Source organism: Pararge aegeria, chromosome 14 (genome assembly GCF_905163445.1).
Source record: "Pararge aegeria chromosome 14, ilParAegt1.1, whole genome shotgun sequence".
Lineage (NCBI taxonomy): Eukaryota > Metazoa > Arthropoda > Insecta > Lepidoptera > Nymphalidae > Pararge > Pararge aegeria.
The window spans coordinates 12,476,830-12,495,244 of record NC_053193.1 but is presented as its reverse complement, the minus strand read 5'-3'; the positions used below and the strand labels follow the sequence as shown (position 1 = coordinate 12,495,244).

The following is an 18,415-nucleotide window of genomic DNA, read 5'->3' as shown; positions in this document are numbered from 1 at the left end:
ATTTTGTGTTTGATAACCACAAATTCAAAAATTCAATAGTCTTATATGTTATATGGGCATTTGGTGATTATGAATGTCAAATTAAACTTTTTTTTTGTTTAATAATAAAACGTTAAGTTTGTCAGAAAATCTGTTTTATTTTAGAAGTTTACCATTAAAGTACGATATTATGGGACATTTTATATTCATATTTGTGTAAATAGAATCTCAGATCGCTCGGTGATGATTCTTTCCGCATCTGGGAAATACGGCAAGATGTTGATCCAAGAATCTAAACTCAATGTGAGGATGCCAACCTGAAAAATATAGTTACTTCAAAACGTGCTAAAAGTTTAGGCGCAGATCAAGTCCATGTCCTTCAAAAAGAGTTTTATGTGCAAAGATTTAATTAATGTGTTAAATAATGATTTAGTGTCTTGTGACCTACATATGTGGCGTGACATTCAGAACATTGGAGTTTATATAACTTCAAATCAAGAACTCCAACAACAATTATTCATTGTAAAGTCAACATCTCCTGAGGATACTTCGGTTTCGGAGCGAAACGTGCGTAGAGGGTACATTGCCGAGGATCTGATTGGTGTGGACTATACGGATTGAAGAAATTATAAATGACACCATACAATACAGATTCTGCTGCTGTACGCGGAGTATAGCATATTAAGCGTAATTTTCATAATATATTATGGATTTCCGCAAAGTAGTGCCTGCTTCTATCCAATGTCGTAGTTACCTTGTTTTCAGCTCTATAAGAGAAGCAATGAGAGACTCCGCGGTTCAACCCTTGCATGATTCCGAACACATCCCCAGGACCCAGGAGGTCGTGCGTGGTTTCCGTCAGATCAGGCCGCACTGATACCACGGCTACACTGCCTGATGCCACCCAATGCATGCGTGGTTCACTATCGCCCGCTACTATTATGTAATTTCCTGAAGTGAAACAGTTATAACATAAAAATTCTGGTTCAGGTTTTGTGAGCTAGTTATGAGCTCAGCAGACCTATAGGATTTATCGCGGTTGCTACGGATTTTCAAGTACCGTTTCTAATCGAGATTCAGTGCCTAGGCCACAAAGCTTACACTAAGCAAAACAATTCTTTGATAGGTACTTTATGAAAACTTTCCAGGATCTAACGTAATTTTACGCAGTAGGTACAGAATGTTATCGTGATGATCATATTTTTCTGATCACACGCAACAATGGTGAACACCGTCCGTGGCGCAGGGATATCAGTAAATCAAGATTTCCACGGATATAAAAAAGGTTCTTAAGCCTTGAAAGATATACTTGCAGTCATCATCATCATCATCATCACATAATAACCATTACCCCTACTGGGTACTCTACTCCCACAATAATAAGGGTGTTAGGCCACCACGCTGGCCAAGTGCGGTTTGGTGGACTCCACTTATATTATTATGGAGAACTCTCAGGCATGCAGGTTTCCTCACGACGTTTTCCTTCAACGTTGAAGCAAGTGATACTTTATTGGTTAAAAGGCACATAACTTAGAAAACTTAGAGGTGCCTGAAGGGATTCGAACTCAGCGTAAGTGAAGTCGTAGTAGTACCCACTGGGCTGGGGCAAAAGTAAGGAATAAGCGGTTCTCTTTTCCACAACTTGGTTACAGTAAGATGGATGAGAATTTATTGCATAATTTAAAAAAAGATAGACGATCGCTGCGTTAACAGCTGCGGCTTTGGCATCGCACCACACAAATTAACTACCAAAATAACAAAAAAAAAAAGCTAAAGCGTTCTAATCGCTTTAAGCAATGTCCTTAATGGAACGAAATTATATCACTTATTCGACGTATATACGACGTTTATTTTACGTAAAATGAAACACTTTGAAGCAGGAATCAAACTTCAGTTGCGAAAATGTAAAATAACAGGCAATGCATATACACTGAATAAACTTCTATTTACACCTGTTGCCCTTATCTCCATTCCGTTGACAGAGACATATGACTCAATTAACTAACACATTTCTCTCTATTTATCAACTTCATGACGTCGTATCAAGATTGAGCGTACTTTAGCGTTAATAAATGGGAAAAAAATATTCCTCTATCACTTTCTTGGCTATGTATGCTGCGCTTAAACATAACTATATTATACTACTATCTTACCATGTTTGCTTTGACATATTGTGATTGAATGATTGAGAAAAATAGATAAAAACAATCCTTGATACGTATTATATATCATGCTTAAATTTCAGCCCGATCGGTGCACAACTTTTTGAGTTTTTGAAGCGTACACAAACCAACATAACATTTTAATCTATATAGATTAAGTCAAAGTCAAGTCAAAAAATATTTTTATTCAAGTAAGGCCCATAGATGGCACTTATGATGCGAAGAATGTGTAATGTTTAATTTTTGTTTTCCACAACAACTTAGCCCTTGACTGCAATCTCACCTGGTGGTAAGAGATAATGCTGGTAGTCATTCCCCTAATCGGTTTCCAGGCGACATCACACCGTAATACTAAATCCTTTAGCGGTAATGCGGTGCGGTCTTAATTGGTTGGGTGGTAACTAGCCACAGCCAAAGCCTCCGACCAGAACAGACCAGAGAAAATTTTGAAATTATAGATTCCCAAACTTCGGGACTTCCTACTCAAATTCACAGCGCTCACTGATGGGCCAGGGAGATTGTCACAAGGGTAGTTAGATGATGACGATAACTACATTCGAAAACTACAAATTATAGCTACGAGGAGGTTTGTATTAAACAATCTTTGAACCTCTTAAGATACTTTTTATAAACGTCTATGCAAAAAGGTTTTATAGTTATGGAAAAGTTCGTATCGTCATTGTATTATTTTTAGGGGTGTCTTTTTATGACGCTCGCAGATTCTTATCAAAGGGTTGAGTCCCAGACAGATGGATGAGATAAGAGTTTCTTTATAGACTTCTTCGTATTAAACAGGTCAACAATATTTTATTTATTTTTTATTTTTTCTTTAATTGGAAAACCAACAGTTGTAGATACTAACTAGTTAACAGATTGATTGACTTAAAACTAATAACAGGTTTCCACAGATAAGTCTTATATAAACAAGGGTACCTGATAGAACCCAGCAAAAACGCAGCAAACTAAAACAAAGTGTTAAGTTTACCTAGCATGCAACAGTTTATCTACTAAGTTGCGACGTACACTATTCATATTACCATAAAATAAGTCAATTTCGGGGTCATTGTAAACAGAATTAAGAAGGCGAGAGACACGGATTATAAAGTAATTAAATCTATTCTTAGTTTTAGTTAAGGGTACGTGCAGAATCTTTTTATGCCTAGGTAATCGCGAGGGTACAAATAAATCTAACTTAGTAAGTAATTCCGGACTATCTATTGACCCTCTAACAATGTTAAGTAAGAGACAAACGTCGGCAATGTTTCTACGTGTATGAAGTACCGTAAACTCTCGAATCTATTGCTGGAACTAAACCTCTTGCAATTAATAAACCAACCAACCCGGGTAACTGAAACGACGTCCTCGTGCATAGACTTAGTTTTCACTGATAAGAAAAACCTCGTTACTAAAGTCGAGGACCATGGTATCTCAGATCACAAAAGTATAATCTGCGCGCTCAAAGTCGACGATGAACCAAAAACAAACCTTACCCGTTATTTAACTAAACGTATCTTCAATACCAAATCATTGTCTAATTTTAAAGCAAGACTAAAAACTGTAAACTGGAATAAAATAATATCGCAGAATAACAACGCTAACGAAAACTACAACAACTTTATTAACCAATTAACACAAACCCTAGATCTATGTATTCCTAAACGACGACTTAAGATTAAAACCACAACAAAAACCTACCTAGCCACCGGGCTAAAACGGTCTTGCCGCCACAAGCGTATAATAAAAATACTGATTAATGAGTCCAACAACAGTATTTTAAAAAGACATCACAAAATTTACAGTAAACTGCTTAAAAAATGTATAAAACAATCGAGGAAATTAGATAATATACAAAAGATGCGTAACTCTAAAAGCAAAACGAAAACCATGTGGTACATAATAAGAGATTTGACGAGCAGGAACAGGCAGACAGACACTAAAAATATAACACTCTCTACTCAATCGGGTTTCGTCCAGGAACCACAAGCAGTCGCGGACATATTTAACGAGTTCTTCATATCGGTTGGAAGGTCATCCTTTGACGATGAGACGTGCTCTGAAAACCGCAACCCGTATAATATGTGTAATGCACAATCACGATCTATTAACTCTTTGTTCCTAGAGCCGGCTACCGAGCACGAAATACATAACACTATTCGTAGATTAGAAAACAAACGCAGCTTCGGCGCAGATGAAATCCCACCGATATTAATTAAAAATTGCATTAATGAATTAACCTCCCCATTGACATTTTTAATAAACCAATCGTTCAACGAAGGCTACTGCCCCGATAAACTAAAAATAGCAAAAATAAGACCCATTCTGAAGAAAGGCGGGAAACCCAATGATCCCAGTAGCTACCGACCTATCGCCTTATTGCCAGCACTATCAAAAATTTTCGAAAAAGCCATAACCAACCGTGTGTATGGTTTCCTCGAAAAATACAACATCTTAAATGAAGCCCAATATGGCTTTAGGAAAAATCGATCGACAACCCTAGCCGTCTTTAAATACATTCAGGAGGTTCTAGACTGTTTGGAGGGAAAAAAGTATGGTGTCGGGCTGCTGTTGGACATGACCAAGGCCTACGACAGGGTTTCCCACAAGATACTGCTCAAAAAAATTTATGACTCGGGTATACGAGGGAACGCTCACCGATGGCTGGAAACCTACTTGAAGGACAGACGACAGTTCGTACAAGTGCAATATCGCGATGAACAGACTAACGTAATAAACGACTTTGAATCCGACGTACGTGTTTCTAATTGGTCCATACCACAAGGAAGTGTCATTGGATGTATACTATTTTTGATATATATTAACGACCTACCTACCTATATAGACTCGATAAACTCACACTCGCGATGCATCATGTTTGCGGATGACGTATCGATCCTATCCATGTGCTCGAATGAGACAGATTGTGAAAATTTTATCTCAGAAAATCTAACAAACATCAAAAACTATTTAAATTCCAATAACCTCGAAATGAATGTTAACAAAACTAAGTTGATACAATTCCGGCCACACCAAAAACAACCACTAAATCTAAGATCGCTCGTGAATACTACAAAAATCAAAGAAGTTACAGACTTCACCCTTCTCGGCCTAACTATTGATACACACCTGAACTGGAAGAGCCATATTCAAAATTTAAGCGTCAAGCTCTCACGATTTGTATATGCTCTCAGCATACTAAAAGCAAATACAAGTTATGAAATTGCACTCTCCGCATACTATGCATACGCGTATTCTTGGATAAGATATGGGATAATCCTCTGGGGTGCAAGCACCAACGCAGAGGATATCTTCATCCTCCAGAAAAAATGTATCCGCATTCTAGTCAACATAAAACCTCGCGAAAGCTGCAGACCCCACTTTCTAAATAAAAGAATTTTGACACTACCCTCAATTTATATCATGGAGACGGCTCTATTTGTTAGAAAGCACCATTACCTGTATAAAACAGTGGACAATGCAAAAAAACACGAGAGAAGCACGCGTCGCAAAAATAAGCTTGTACACCCTAGGTGCAAACTTAAAATGTCCAGCAGAGGCCCATTAAACAGATCGGTAAATATTTATAATAAAATCCCGAAATATATTACTGACGAAAATACTGATGCAGCCTTTAAGCGGAAACTCAAAGAATGGCTCATACACAACTGCTTCTATGAGATAGATGAGCTATTGCAATCCTAAAACTAGACGTACTTTACCTTACTTTAATATACCTACTCAAGACCTCAATAGCGTGACAGCCTATAATTTAAATTCAAAACGACTATGTACATCTAACTTAACTAAACTAAGTGTTTGTTGCTGACTATAATTGTTGTAAATGAATTAGTAAACATCATCATTATCATTTTTCTCTACAGCGAACACGTGACAGGACCTATGACAGAACTAATCTGACTAACTATCTTTAACACTGACATACTTATTAAATTATAATATTATACATTTTGACATTAAACTATTAATTATGAATCTGCCATTAAATTAAAACCTTTTGATTAATAAATAACTAACAAACTATTATTATAAGACATATTTTATTAGATTAATATCGATAGGTACTAAATATTGGAATAATGTAATGAACTTCGCAACAATGTAGCAACGCCCTGACAGGGCATCATGTGTATGTACTATAGTTGTAAGGCATGTACATGGAAGCTATGAATAAATGAATTGAATTGAATTTAGGGGTACAAGGTGTAAATCCGAACATGATATTTCGTAGGAAGTTTTAGGAAGGTGAAATTTGTGCTTAAGGAATCTAATAAATTTCTTTTGAATACTTTCTAATTTATTGATATAAATGTGATACGCAGGATTCCATATTTGGCAAGCATACTCTAGTTGACTACGGACCAGTGAACAGTAGAGGATTTTGATGGTTTTCATTTTTTTGAATGGTTTACTAACACGTATAATAAAACCTAAAGCTTTAAATGCTTTGGTCACAATAGCATCTATATGATAATCAAAAATTAGTTTAGTGTCGAGGAGTACCCCGAGATCTCTTATAATATCAGTTCTGTTAAGGTTTTGATGTTTTAAAATGTAGTCATAGAGAAAAGGTTCCCTTTTCCTAGTAAAAGATATAGAGTTACACTTAGAGACATTAAGATCAAGTTTATTTTCAATGCAGTAATCATCTAATCTAAACAAGTCAGCTTGTAATAGTTCCGCATCTTTAACATTATTGACTGTACGAAATATCTTCAAGTCATCAGCAAAAAGTAAAAATTTTGAATGTATAAAGCAGAGATCGATATCATGAATAAAAATAGTGAATAAAAAGGGTCCCAACAAGGAGGACATACATATATACATATATTTTGATGGGTAGTAGGTACTTATTAAGTATCTCAATAAGTTCAAAGTTTATATAAAACCTAAGCTTACTGTAAAATACTATTATAATGTTAAGGATTACTTTAACGATAAAAAAGCTTGGGTGTGAATTGCTCTAACTTCACAGCTTAATATAAATTTACTGTGAGGATGGAGATAACAAAAAAAAAATTTACCCGGCTAAGATTGTTGTGGGTTCTTCTTGGACCAGGGCGCGTTTGGAACCCTCGTAGCTTTAGGTTTAAGTTGGCAAACGAAGTTATCAGCATCCCCTTACAAGTAGGTATGTAAATATATATGTATAAACGCTTTTTAAGTGCCTGTGATAGGCCTACACGAATAAAGAAATTTTGAATTTGAATTTATTGAGTTCATATTTTCACTAGCGACCCGCTTTTGCACGGTTGCAATACTGCACGTTTAAAATTATTATGGTTAGACGCGTGTGATTTGATAAGCATAAGTTACAATTTCTTGTCTTTTCTTGGCTGTAATATTCATGTCTACTGCATATAAACCTTCCTTATAAATATATCGTTCTCTATCTCTATGTACCATTGAAACATGCATTAAAATTTGTTGTGTAGTTTTAAAGATCTAAGCGTACAAACGGCGTCAGCGACTTTATTCTATACTACGTCATCATCATCATCATCATATCAACCCACTAACGGCCCACTAGAGGGCATGGGTCTTCTCCCACAACGAGAAGGGGTTAAGGCCTTAGTCCACCACGCTGGCCCAGTGCAGATTGGTGGAATCCCCACAACTTTGAGAATATTATGGAGAACTCTCAGGCATGCAGGTTTCCTCACGATGTTTTCCTTCATCGTTGAAGCAAATTATATTTTAATTGCTTAAAATGCACGTAGCTTTGAAAAGTTAGGGGTGTGTGCTGGGATTCGAACTCGGCCCCCAGAAAGTGAAGTCGAGCTTCTACACACTGGGCTATCACCGCTTGATATATATACTATGTAAAGATGGTTAACTAATAAGTACATACGCATTATGAATTTCTTTAAACTCTAATTCTGTTTAGAGTTACCCAACTGAGAATTTACAAAAAAATATATCTACACCAAAAATAAAGCTGGAAAAAGATTGTTTTGTTTATATGTTTGAAGACATCTCTTGATTTTTGCGTTTGTTAGACAGATTGTCAAGATACTCGTAGGTTAAAGGCTATATTATCATGCTACCAATGATGACCCAATGAGTTGAGAAAAGAAATTTAAAGAAAAGAGAAAAGCGAGGAAAGGTTACTTATCAGAAGTTTTACGCGGACAATACCACGCGTAATTTATAGTACACAATAAGAGCAAGTATATTCTCGTAAATAATTAGTAAGGGAAGCTAACATTTCGTAAGAGGTTTTTCCGGAGTACTGTTATTTATCTACATTAGGCTACTAATGTACCAACTAAACCATTTTTACCTGGAAAATAGATGGAGTAATCCAACAACACGCTAAGCTGACGCAGGAAAGGCTCGCCTGTTTCGGCGAAAATAAAACAATTGCGCAAATGTTGTCCAAACATTGCCGACATCAAGTCACAGCGGAGCACGTACGGCGTTTTAGCGATCAAAGCTGGTAACTTAAAACATAAAACATTTTTAGATAGAAATAGGTACTGACCTCTATTGGTAATTTATAAAAAAACTCACACTGCACGGCTAGCACAGATAGGGGACAAAAATATTATCCCCCGATTATATCCCCTGACAAGCGATAAAATATGCCTATCCACCTACATAAGCATGGCAACGGGGAATAGGGGTAGTTAGCCCCCGTTTATATAGTATATACGCGTAAAGTATATGGATATTATTTCCACACAATCCTCGAGGAGTTGATACAGCTGTGGGAGAAGATAAAATTCTGTCCTTTTACTTAGAGAAAAATGTCTCCTGCCCATACCGTGCAGACAACAAATGACAGTTTACATTTTGTCCCCATTTGTAGCCCATTTTACATACGGTTTTCTCTGCAACTAAGAATTTTTACAGCCAAGTGCGCAGCGCAGTCGGCAATGACCCTGGTTTCTGAGTTTGAGGCCGTGGGTTCGAATCCCACAACTGCAAAATGTTTTACGATGAACATGAATGTGTTTCAGTGTCTGGGTGTTTGTCTATATAGTATTAGTATTTATGTAATAAATTCATTAAAAAATATTCATCATTTATCTTAGTACCGATAACACACGCTACGTTTACTTTAGGGTGTCAAACGAGCACTGTAGCATTTACTAATCTTGTTAGGGATACTTGCTTTTAAATGATGTTATCTTTAATTGTAAAACTTAATAATATTCCCTAATTATAAACGATTTGTGGCAAAATTTGAACTTACATTCAGCTTATAACATTTTATAACTGCAGTGTAGTAACAGGAATAGGCGAAAAAAAAGATTAGAAAGATTTTTTCATTTCATTTAGATTAAAGATTTCTTCTGAAGATACTTACCTGGCGGCCTCTTTCAGAAACCCACAGCATTCGAACGTACTTCCAAAATTTCATTAGCTGGTAACCTTGAACAATGCGTCTATTTTATGACTCAGAAAATATAACTTTAAATGATCCGTGAAAAGACAAATGTTTTGGGCGTCCTCTGAAGAGTCGTTACGCAAAGCCTTTTCGTAACATGTTGCCTACTTTTAGCCCAGATTCGGTTGCCCGAATGACACCGATATGATTAAGTTTATAGACACGTATATACTGTACTATAACATCCTTACTAATATATTATAAATGTAAAAGTTTGTTTGTTTATTTGTTTTTTGTAAATCCTTCACGCCCGTACTGAGCAACCAATCAACTTGATTTTTGCCATAGAGTTAGTTGAAAAGACGGAAAGTAATAAAGGACACTTTTTACTTTAGAAAAACAAACGGTTTCCATGCGATGTGTATAAAACCATAATAAACGCCGACTAAAAACGAGGGCAACAGTATTAGTTATATAAATTTCTAGCATATTTCCTTGCTTTAAGTAGTAAAGGAGGAGGGAGTAATTTGTTCCTATGATATCATGAAAAATTATATTGATATGACAGGAATATGATATGATTCATGTTCATCACATAAACACTCTCCAGTTGTGGGAATCGAACCCACGGCCTTGGACTCAGAAAGCAGGGTCGCTGCCCACTGCGCCACTCGGCCGTCAAAATATGCCGTCACTACATAATACCGCAATTTTTCACATACTCTATTATATTGTGTATACTTAATTTTTGTTTCGTAGGTATTAGTTATATAGGTAAATATCTACACGCTGTTTTATCGAACTAATACAAAACGTAATATTCACTTGACAACCCCTGATTTTTCAATACATCAATAAGCTCCCATGTAGCTTTTTCGTATTTATTCAAAGCGTATCTAGCTGAATATGCGACTTGCATAGATGTAGCTATTACAGTGGCTGCCAACATTTTCCCGCAGATGAGGCATATAGCAAGGATGATCTTAGAAGGTATATCGTCAACTAGGAATTCATCACCGCCCGTAGAAGTCAGAACTGCAACTACTACGTAGAAGGAGCTTGTGTAGTCCCACAATCGCATGGGCATGTCACTGTAAGAAAAAAAAAAACTGTTTTTATCGACAATCCATTGTCACTGTATCTCTTGACTGGTGTACCACTTGTTCGTATGACTGTTCGGTTCTTAATTTGTGTGAAATGCAATTTGGGAACTGGAACACTTTTTCTTTTGTCTCACGAAGGTATCAAAAGGCGATCACAGGGTATCCGCTTACATAATGAGGATCAATCAAGTTTGAGCTGGAGATTTTGGTCACTAAGAATGTGATTGGTCACGACAAGTGACTACTAGACATAGACACTGATACTCTTTTATTAAAAGTAGATGATAATAATATTGTTACTTGGGTTTATAAAACAAGGGAATATGAATAAACTCAATCTTAAATGTTAGCCTTTAACAGCTATATCAGCTGGTAGTATGTGATAATGTAGCTGCTCACGTCTTCGTGGGTATGGTGCTAACTAGACCAGAGAAAATTCAGTAATTGTAAGAAAACCTGGTAATGTCCATTTGGGACCGTCCTCCCGTCGCGAGTGTCTCAGAATAAGACGGATTGAGGTCGAACCACCACGGTGGACAGGTGCGGATTGGTAGATGACTTAGACGTAGATATAGGTGTGTCATGCAAGTTTTATCAAGAAGTGTTCCTTCATGTTTAAAGCAAGTGATATTAAATTGCTTGAAAATAAAGGTCTAATGTAAACTTTTAACTACCAAGCTATCACCTACGACGTCGCATCGTCGAGGTAAATAATACGATATCTGTCCTAAATATAAGATTGCTCTGATTAGCTTACTCATCTATCAAGTGCAGTTTCAGCGTTCGAACGATATTGTGGGGGGATGTAGCTATAAGGGTCAGAAGCCATATACAGGTGAAGGTATGTAGAAGCAGCACAACAATAAAAATGGTCATTGCCGTCTGAAAACAATAATTAATAAATAATAAATAAGTATACTACGACATTACACACATCGCCATCTAGCCCCAAAGTAAGCGTAGCTTGTACACGTTGTAACAGATAAGAATACGCGTATATATTTTTAGGATAATTTATTCAATTTTAATGATGTATCTTTATTAGATACTAGCTGACCCGCGCAACTTCGTCTGCATCAAATCGGTTATTATCGGTTTTAATATCTTAAAAAACCAAGAACCTAATTGCAACGCAACCTACCGGGTCCAGTTTTATTTCCATACTATATATAGTACGCGGCCGGGCGAATCTCTGCAAAATTATTAAAATCGGTTCAAATTTAACGGAGCTATGAAGTAAAATTGATTCCCATTTCCCGGAGGAAACTTATTGTTTATCGGGATAAAAAGTATCCTATATGTTGACCCGGAATATCAGCTACCACTATACCAAATTTTATTTAAATCCGTTCAGTAGTTTTCACGTGATGCCCGGACAGAAAGATAGACAGACAGAAAGACAAAAATAAATAAAAATCTGTTTTGGACTCAATATTGATTATATCCTATCCCCGTGTCAAAATTTTCAAAATATGAATGAATGAATGAATGAATACACTTTTATTGTACACCACATAAACATAACAAATTAAAAGTAAAAATTTAACAAAAAGTATACAATTTGGCGGCCTTATCGCTACATAGCGATCTCTTCCAGGCAACCAATGGCGTTAAAAACAGCTCAAGAAGAGAGGTAGGTGGTGCATTTAACTGTACCTTCTGTGTTGCAAATAAACATGCATAAACCTATATATACAAATATAATATGTACATATAACAAACTTACAATAAAATATGTAGATAGTGATAATAATTAATATATACCTACATAATTAATATCAATAATAAACAAATATATACAATAAATATATATTTTATGTACAGAAATCTTCCAGCTATACTTTTATTATTAGTGTAGATTTTGTCAATTCGGACTAAATAATCATGCGATAAATGCTTTTTACTAGTTTTTGCTCAAAATTACGTTGTACGTTAAGTTCCTAGTAAAAAGGTTCTTCGTTACAGTAATATTAGTGAGGATAACTATTTGCACTGTATGTAGGATATATAAGACAAGTAATTTACTCCGATGCTGGAATATACCAGAGGCTTCTAAATGGTTTAACTTATTTCGGTAGTAATACAACATCTATACGTATACGTATGTAATTTGGTGTGAGATTGTGCTGTAATACTGCCCCTAAACCGCAACGGGAATTTGGTTAACCACCGCCGTAAGAATTTGTGACATCTTCATATACAATGTATCTTATCTTCGGCTTCTGCAATCTGAACCTTAATATAATTGCCTATAGGATTATTTCACAGTAATTCAATCTTTTTCTTTATTATGTGTATGAAAGAATAACATAATATCTAATATCCCTATCCCTACTAATATTATAAATGTAAATGTAAGTTTGTTTGTTACGCTTTTACGCAAAAACTACTTAACCGATCCTCATGAAATTTTGTACACATATTCTTGAAAGTGCTAAAAGTAATATAGGATGCTTTTTATCCAGACATTAAGCTCGGTTCCTTTGGGAAAGGGGATGAAAGTGTTTGACGATTTTACCCATAACTCCGACAAATTATAATCGATTTAAATATTTTTTTTTGTACTATAGAGGTTATATAATATGTGTTTAATTTTCCCCAAACTTTGTGTAGATCTTAATGTGGTTGGAGAAGGAGGACAGAACTCCTCATTTAAGGGTTAGCGACACTGAATACTTTAATTTTTTTTAGAACTACATCTAAATTGAATGCCACATCCAAAAACAAAATCAAACGCAGACAAAGTCGCGGGCAACAGTTAGTAGTTTATAAAGAAGTTTTGAACAATAAAAATAAACATTATTTATTCAATCATAATCATTTCATTTACTCATTTGAAAACCAGTAATATAGCCAAATTGGCATGCGCTTGTTAGGAAATAGGGAATTATAGCACTTTATCTATGATAAACCCGATGATTATATTAAATATATCAACAAATCATAGTTTGTATACTCATTGATAGTGTATTGAAAATAGAATAATGGCCTTTAGTAGACTGTCAAAAATAAAAGTATAGGATCTATGGCGGGAGACGCGAGTTTGACAAGTTAGATTGGCGGCAAAGAAAAGGGAGGACGGATTTAAAGTAATGAATTGAGAAAAGGAGATTAAGTATAAAGTATTGTGGATAGAACGTTACAAATTGGGTTGAGATAATTTATAATGGAAACGATACACTTAAAGAAATATTGTTGTGGCGAAACAAGTCGTATGTACTGGTGATGGAGTTGTTAAAAGTTGTTGGTACTATGGTTGTACCTGATGTTGCATTAGATAAGTATATCTCATCCTTTGGTTTATTTAGGTATCATATATGGAGCCCTAGCATAACTTTATACCGACAGTTTATGTAGCAGAGGTTGCTCTATACAAACAACTTGTTCCAAAAGTCCTGATGTTATAAGTGATAATAGTAGTTATGTTTTACCTGTCTTAAAATATGTCTTGTATCAAAGGGCCTAGCGTTATTGCATACGACAATGTTGTAATTGTGTTGATAAGTTGTTTTAATTGATTGAATAAAAGAGCAACGGTAGAGTTTCTTGCCAGTGGTCTTCTCTGCCGAAGACAGCATTCCGAACTGGTAGTAGAGTCATTTGAAGGTAACAAGTAATATGAATTATAGAGAAGCTTTATATACAGTATTAGAGTCAGTCCAGTTGTTTTATTTCACTCCTTGGGAAGTCAGGTTTATAGAGTACAGACCCACAACACTGCTCTAAAGCAGGTTGGTGGGCTTTAAAGATTTCTTTTATAAAATGAATACTTTAATAGGAAGGAAGAATAATAGTTATGAGAATAAATGATTGAAGATCTAAGTGCCATCCTGAACATTGTGGGTATTATAGTGAATAAGTAATTACCTTGGCCTCCCATATTTATATTTTTTTAGCACGCTCATACATATTGCAGCAAAAATATAGCCCTCCTTTTGTAAAATCAGGAAATAAATCATAGGACTTGGTACAAACTGAATCACATTGTTAAGCTAAAATAAGGTCTATATTATAAAACTTTGAGTTTGTGTGGTTGAACGCGCTAATAATATAACTGTAGGAACAGTTTTTGCACATACGGAATGTATACAACAATAATGTAATAAACTTAGCTTCAATACACTGTATTATATTCCGAATAAAAAAATCGTAAATACCGAATAGTCTCTCAAAATATGTGAATTTAAATTAAACTCTGAATACATATAAAAACCTTCAGTCCGGGCTTATAACTACTTTACATTAATTACAAAAAAGCACACGTGCATTTTAAACTTCTATTATAAACATAGTTTGTCCAGGATAAGCACATATGGAGTCGTGTGCACAAGTGACTGAATGTTATGTCATGTAACTAGAAACATGCTTAATAGTAATTGCGGTGGATGCAATGGGTGTATGTTACCGCTAGAATGCGCAACGCTTTGACGTTGGCGTTACCTAGATTACCTTTAGGCTTTACAGATTGGTCACGACGTCAGTCAGATAATAGATGGTGATCAGAGTCTGATATTATTCATCAACAACTTATTTTGTACTGTAACATTGTTTTGTGATTCACGCACATTCGTGATAAGAAATGTATTAACTGCATTATTATAAAAGTTGTATGTCAGGTGAGATATTGGGATAATTTTTGACCTTTTTTATCGATATAGTGCAAACTAACAAGGTAAGCTGGACTTTAACTGATTAACACACATTGGCAGTAGCATACATATTACCTGCAGTATTGTTAAATTATTTGTAAGCTCAGCTGAGGTTTTGCGATAAAACTCGACCAAGTACTTTAGCCTAAGCAGCTTGTTTGCTCGAAAATAGTGCACCGCTGTTATTGGATTACTGAAAAAGACAAGGAGATACTGAGGTGATTATTTTATAACGATACCATTTTTAACTGAAATGATCATCTTAGAAATTTACTTTACCACCGTGTTTTGTAGAGAAGGTACGTATTAATTGCCGATCGTAGTCAGTACTATTAACATATCATACCCTTAGTTTCTCAGTCAGCAAACTAATATGTCAAATTTGAATACAGTTAAAAACGTTTGCGACGTCAAGTATCATTATAACCAGTAAGGGATAAATTTTGTAAGTTTAGATCGCTTATTTAAAAACTAAAATGTGCGTTACATAAATTAAATTCTTCTTCCCAAACCAAATGATAATGGTACTTTTTCAATATCCTCTTATATTCCAGTAGGTAAATTCTAGCCCAATGATCTTGGATAGTAATACGTACGCAAAACAGAACCCAAACAGTTCAAACGGGAAATTGCAGAGCAGGTCCGACCATACCCACAGTTTATGTCTGTAATACCTGGCACGGCATTTCGTGGGATCCAATATTAGATTGCCGTGCCGGTTGAGGTATCCCTGTAATTTTACAATGGTTAATTGGTTTTACCTCTTTACCATATTGATGACCGTCCTCATGTAATTTTAATTATTGTGTAATTTTTTAAAGTTAGTTTGCACTATACTTTGTCTAAATCAGGATGATAATGTAGGGATGAGAATTGTATAATTACTGAACCTATTCCACTATCGATTATTCTTTTTATAGAACTTAATCTATAGTTTCATGGCAATTCGATATAGTCCGATTATAATATTATCATATATTAATATTTAATATTTCATTAATTTCTTGATTACATCATTTCCACCTATGAATAACACATGCTACACTACTAGCAATAATCATGTGTTTTGGTTTCTCATTTTAAAACTAAAAGTTTGTTCTGTAGGTGATAATTATTTTCAATAAACAATTGCGTGATAGACAATTGCAAATTCCTTTAATATTAAAAAAAAAAAAAAAAATTGTGAGAAAATTCTGTTGATTGATGTCTGATATATTTTATTTTAAAATAATTTCGACAGTCTGTTGTACATTATTTATGCGTGGCATTTACAAAGTAAGCGGTATATTTTACCGGAAAGAATACGAAAATTAACCGGCGTGCACCTGCCAAAATTAACATCCTGAATCAGATTTCAAGCATTTTATACAATCTAATATAACAATAGTAGATTGAATATAGATGAAAGTTACTTGCCTGATGCATAGATACATATATTTTCGCATAAAAGTAAACGTCAAAGAACGACTGAATCCAGAATATTATGTAGCAATCGTTCAAAGTCACAAGTTCATACAAAGAGATAACGTAATTTGCTGTTGCCATCATGCAAGTTAAATATCCAAATATCTAGAGCAAAATAATATAAGTAAGTTTGGAAAGATTCAAAGTTAACAGACAAATTCTATTAAGTAAAAATAAACCTTTAAGAAAGGCAATAATGTCTTTGAATATTCTAGTTAATTGAATGAATATTTATATAATATTTTTATTCTAGTTAAATGAATGAATCTTTGTGTTTATGGTTCTTACGGAACAATTACTCGTGTCTCTAATTTAAAAATAGAAAAAGAAAATAATTAACAATGACGAACAAATTGTAGAAACTCAACTTGGTAGTATTAGTTTCTTTGTCGAATCATTCAAGGATTTTGCAATACCTATGGATATTATCTTTTTGTATATTTTACAAGTACCTGATACAAACTTGATCCCGGTTTCAACAAGTTATTGACATGCAAGTAGCTCTGGTAAGTTATAACACTGGTCGTTGATTTCGATTGACTCATGTTGCTAGATGATTGTGCACTAGATAATGTAAAATGATCACCTAAAATCAAATAACTTTAGTTTCGCTATCTAAATTAAAGGTTAACAGAAACAGAGCAGAGCAGAAGATTTTAATTCAGATCTTGAAGATACATTGAGAAAGGAAGTGCAACAAAAGTTATTTTTACTGAGCAAATCAACACGTGATACCACCACCGTTGATGTTGTAACATAGAAGTAATGCAGCAATACCAAATACTTGACTTACAAAATTGAATACCAGCAGACAGGTTTTTCAAGGGTAAGAATAACAATGACGCATCGAGAAAAGTTTATGTGAGCGTATGTGATCTTCAATTTGTAATGCATCAAAGTCAGAGTCAAACAATCCAAGTTGAGACATCATGTCTGACTCGTCAACAAATGTTTAAGCAGCTAAGAATAGAGCTTTGCATATTTTTTTCTTAGATACAAAATTACCTATAACTATAGCCTAAGTTAAAGTAATCTTGGTAGTAGAACCGATGACGCAGATATTTTCAGGAGGACAGACCAATTATAGGTAATCGCCTATTTGGATGACCTCGAGCCGAAACATCTAGATGAAGTAAGCAGAGGAATAATAAATAAATAAATATACTACGACAGTACACACAATATGTGAATAATACAAAAATAAGGGAACATAAGTGTTGGTGCGTTCCCAGTCAATAACCAGCAGCAGTGAAGTTGATAACGTAAAATTGAATTGAAAATATTCAATTTTCTATAGAAATTTAAACATTTGAATCCAAAAATAAATACCCATAAAAAATGTCACTTACCTAATGAACCATATCGACTTGATCCACTTCTTGAATCAAACGCTGAATCTTGTGACACCACATCTAAATCGGAGTCACCTGAAAAATAAATAATCGGGTCTTTTTATCGCCAAATTATTATTTTTTTATTTTTATTTACTCTTTATTCGCACAAAAATAAAAATACAGAAGAAGAGTAAAAAAAACACAGATAGAAGCGGTGTACAAAATCTTGGTGGCGGCCTTATCGCTTCGCAGCGATCTATTCCAGGCAACCTTAGGATAAGGAAAACAAAAGGATAACACATAATACTTGCTAAGGAATTGATTTAACGTATATAATTGAAAATTGAGCCTTTATTTCACTAATACGTAGATAGAA

The 18,415-nt window shown here is 34.8% G+C and overlaps 1 protein-coding gene across 1 annotated transcript in view; it reads right to left on the bottom strand.

The window, feature by feature from the left end:
- Nucleotides 1-185: 185 nt before the first annotated feature.
- LOC120629631 overlaps nucleotides 186-18,415 on the bottom strand; it is a 46,837-nt gene continuing 28,607 nt past the window's right edge. The window contains exons 37-47 of the mRNA XM_039898625.1: nucleotides 18,051-18,132; nucleotides 17,158-17,269; nucleotides 16,658-16,810; nucleotides 15,838-15,971; nucleotides 15,317-15,434; nucleotides 11,350-11,474; nucleotides 10,315-10,580; nucleotides 9,469-9,533; nucleotides 8,440-8,599; nucleotides 734-930; nucleotides 186-296 (exon numbers count right to left, since the gene is read on the bottom strand). Of these exons, the coding sequence (XP_039754559.1) occupies nucleotides 186-296; nucleotides 734-930; nucleotides 8,440-8,599; nucleotides 9,469-9,533; nucleotides 10,315-10,580; nucleotides 11,350-11,474; nucleotides 15,317-15,434; nucleotides 15,838-15,971; nucleotides 16,658-16,810; nucleotides 17,158-17,269; nucleotides 18,051-18,132 (1,523 nt within the window). The remainder of the gene's footprint in view (nucleotides 297-733; nucleotides 931-8,439; nucleotides 8,600-9,468; nucleotides 9,534-10,314; nucleotides 10,581-11,349; nucleotides 11,475-15,316; nucleotides 15,435-15,837; nucleotides 15,972-16,657; nucleotides 16,811-17,157; nucleotides 17,270-18,050; nucleotides 18,133-18,415) is intronic.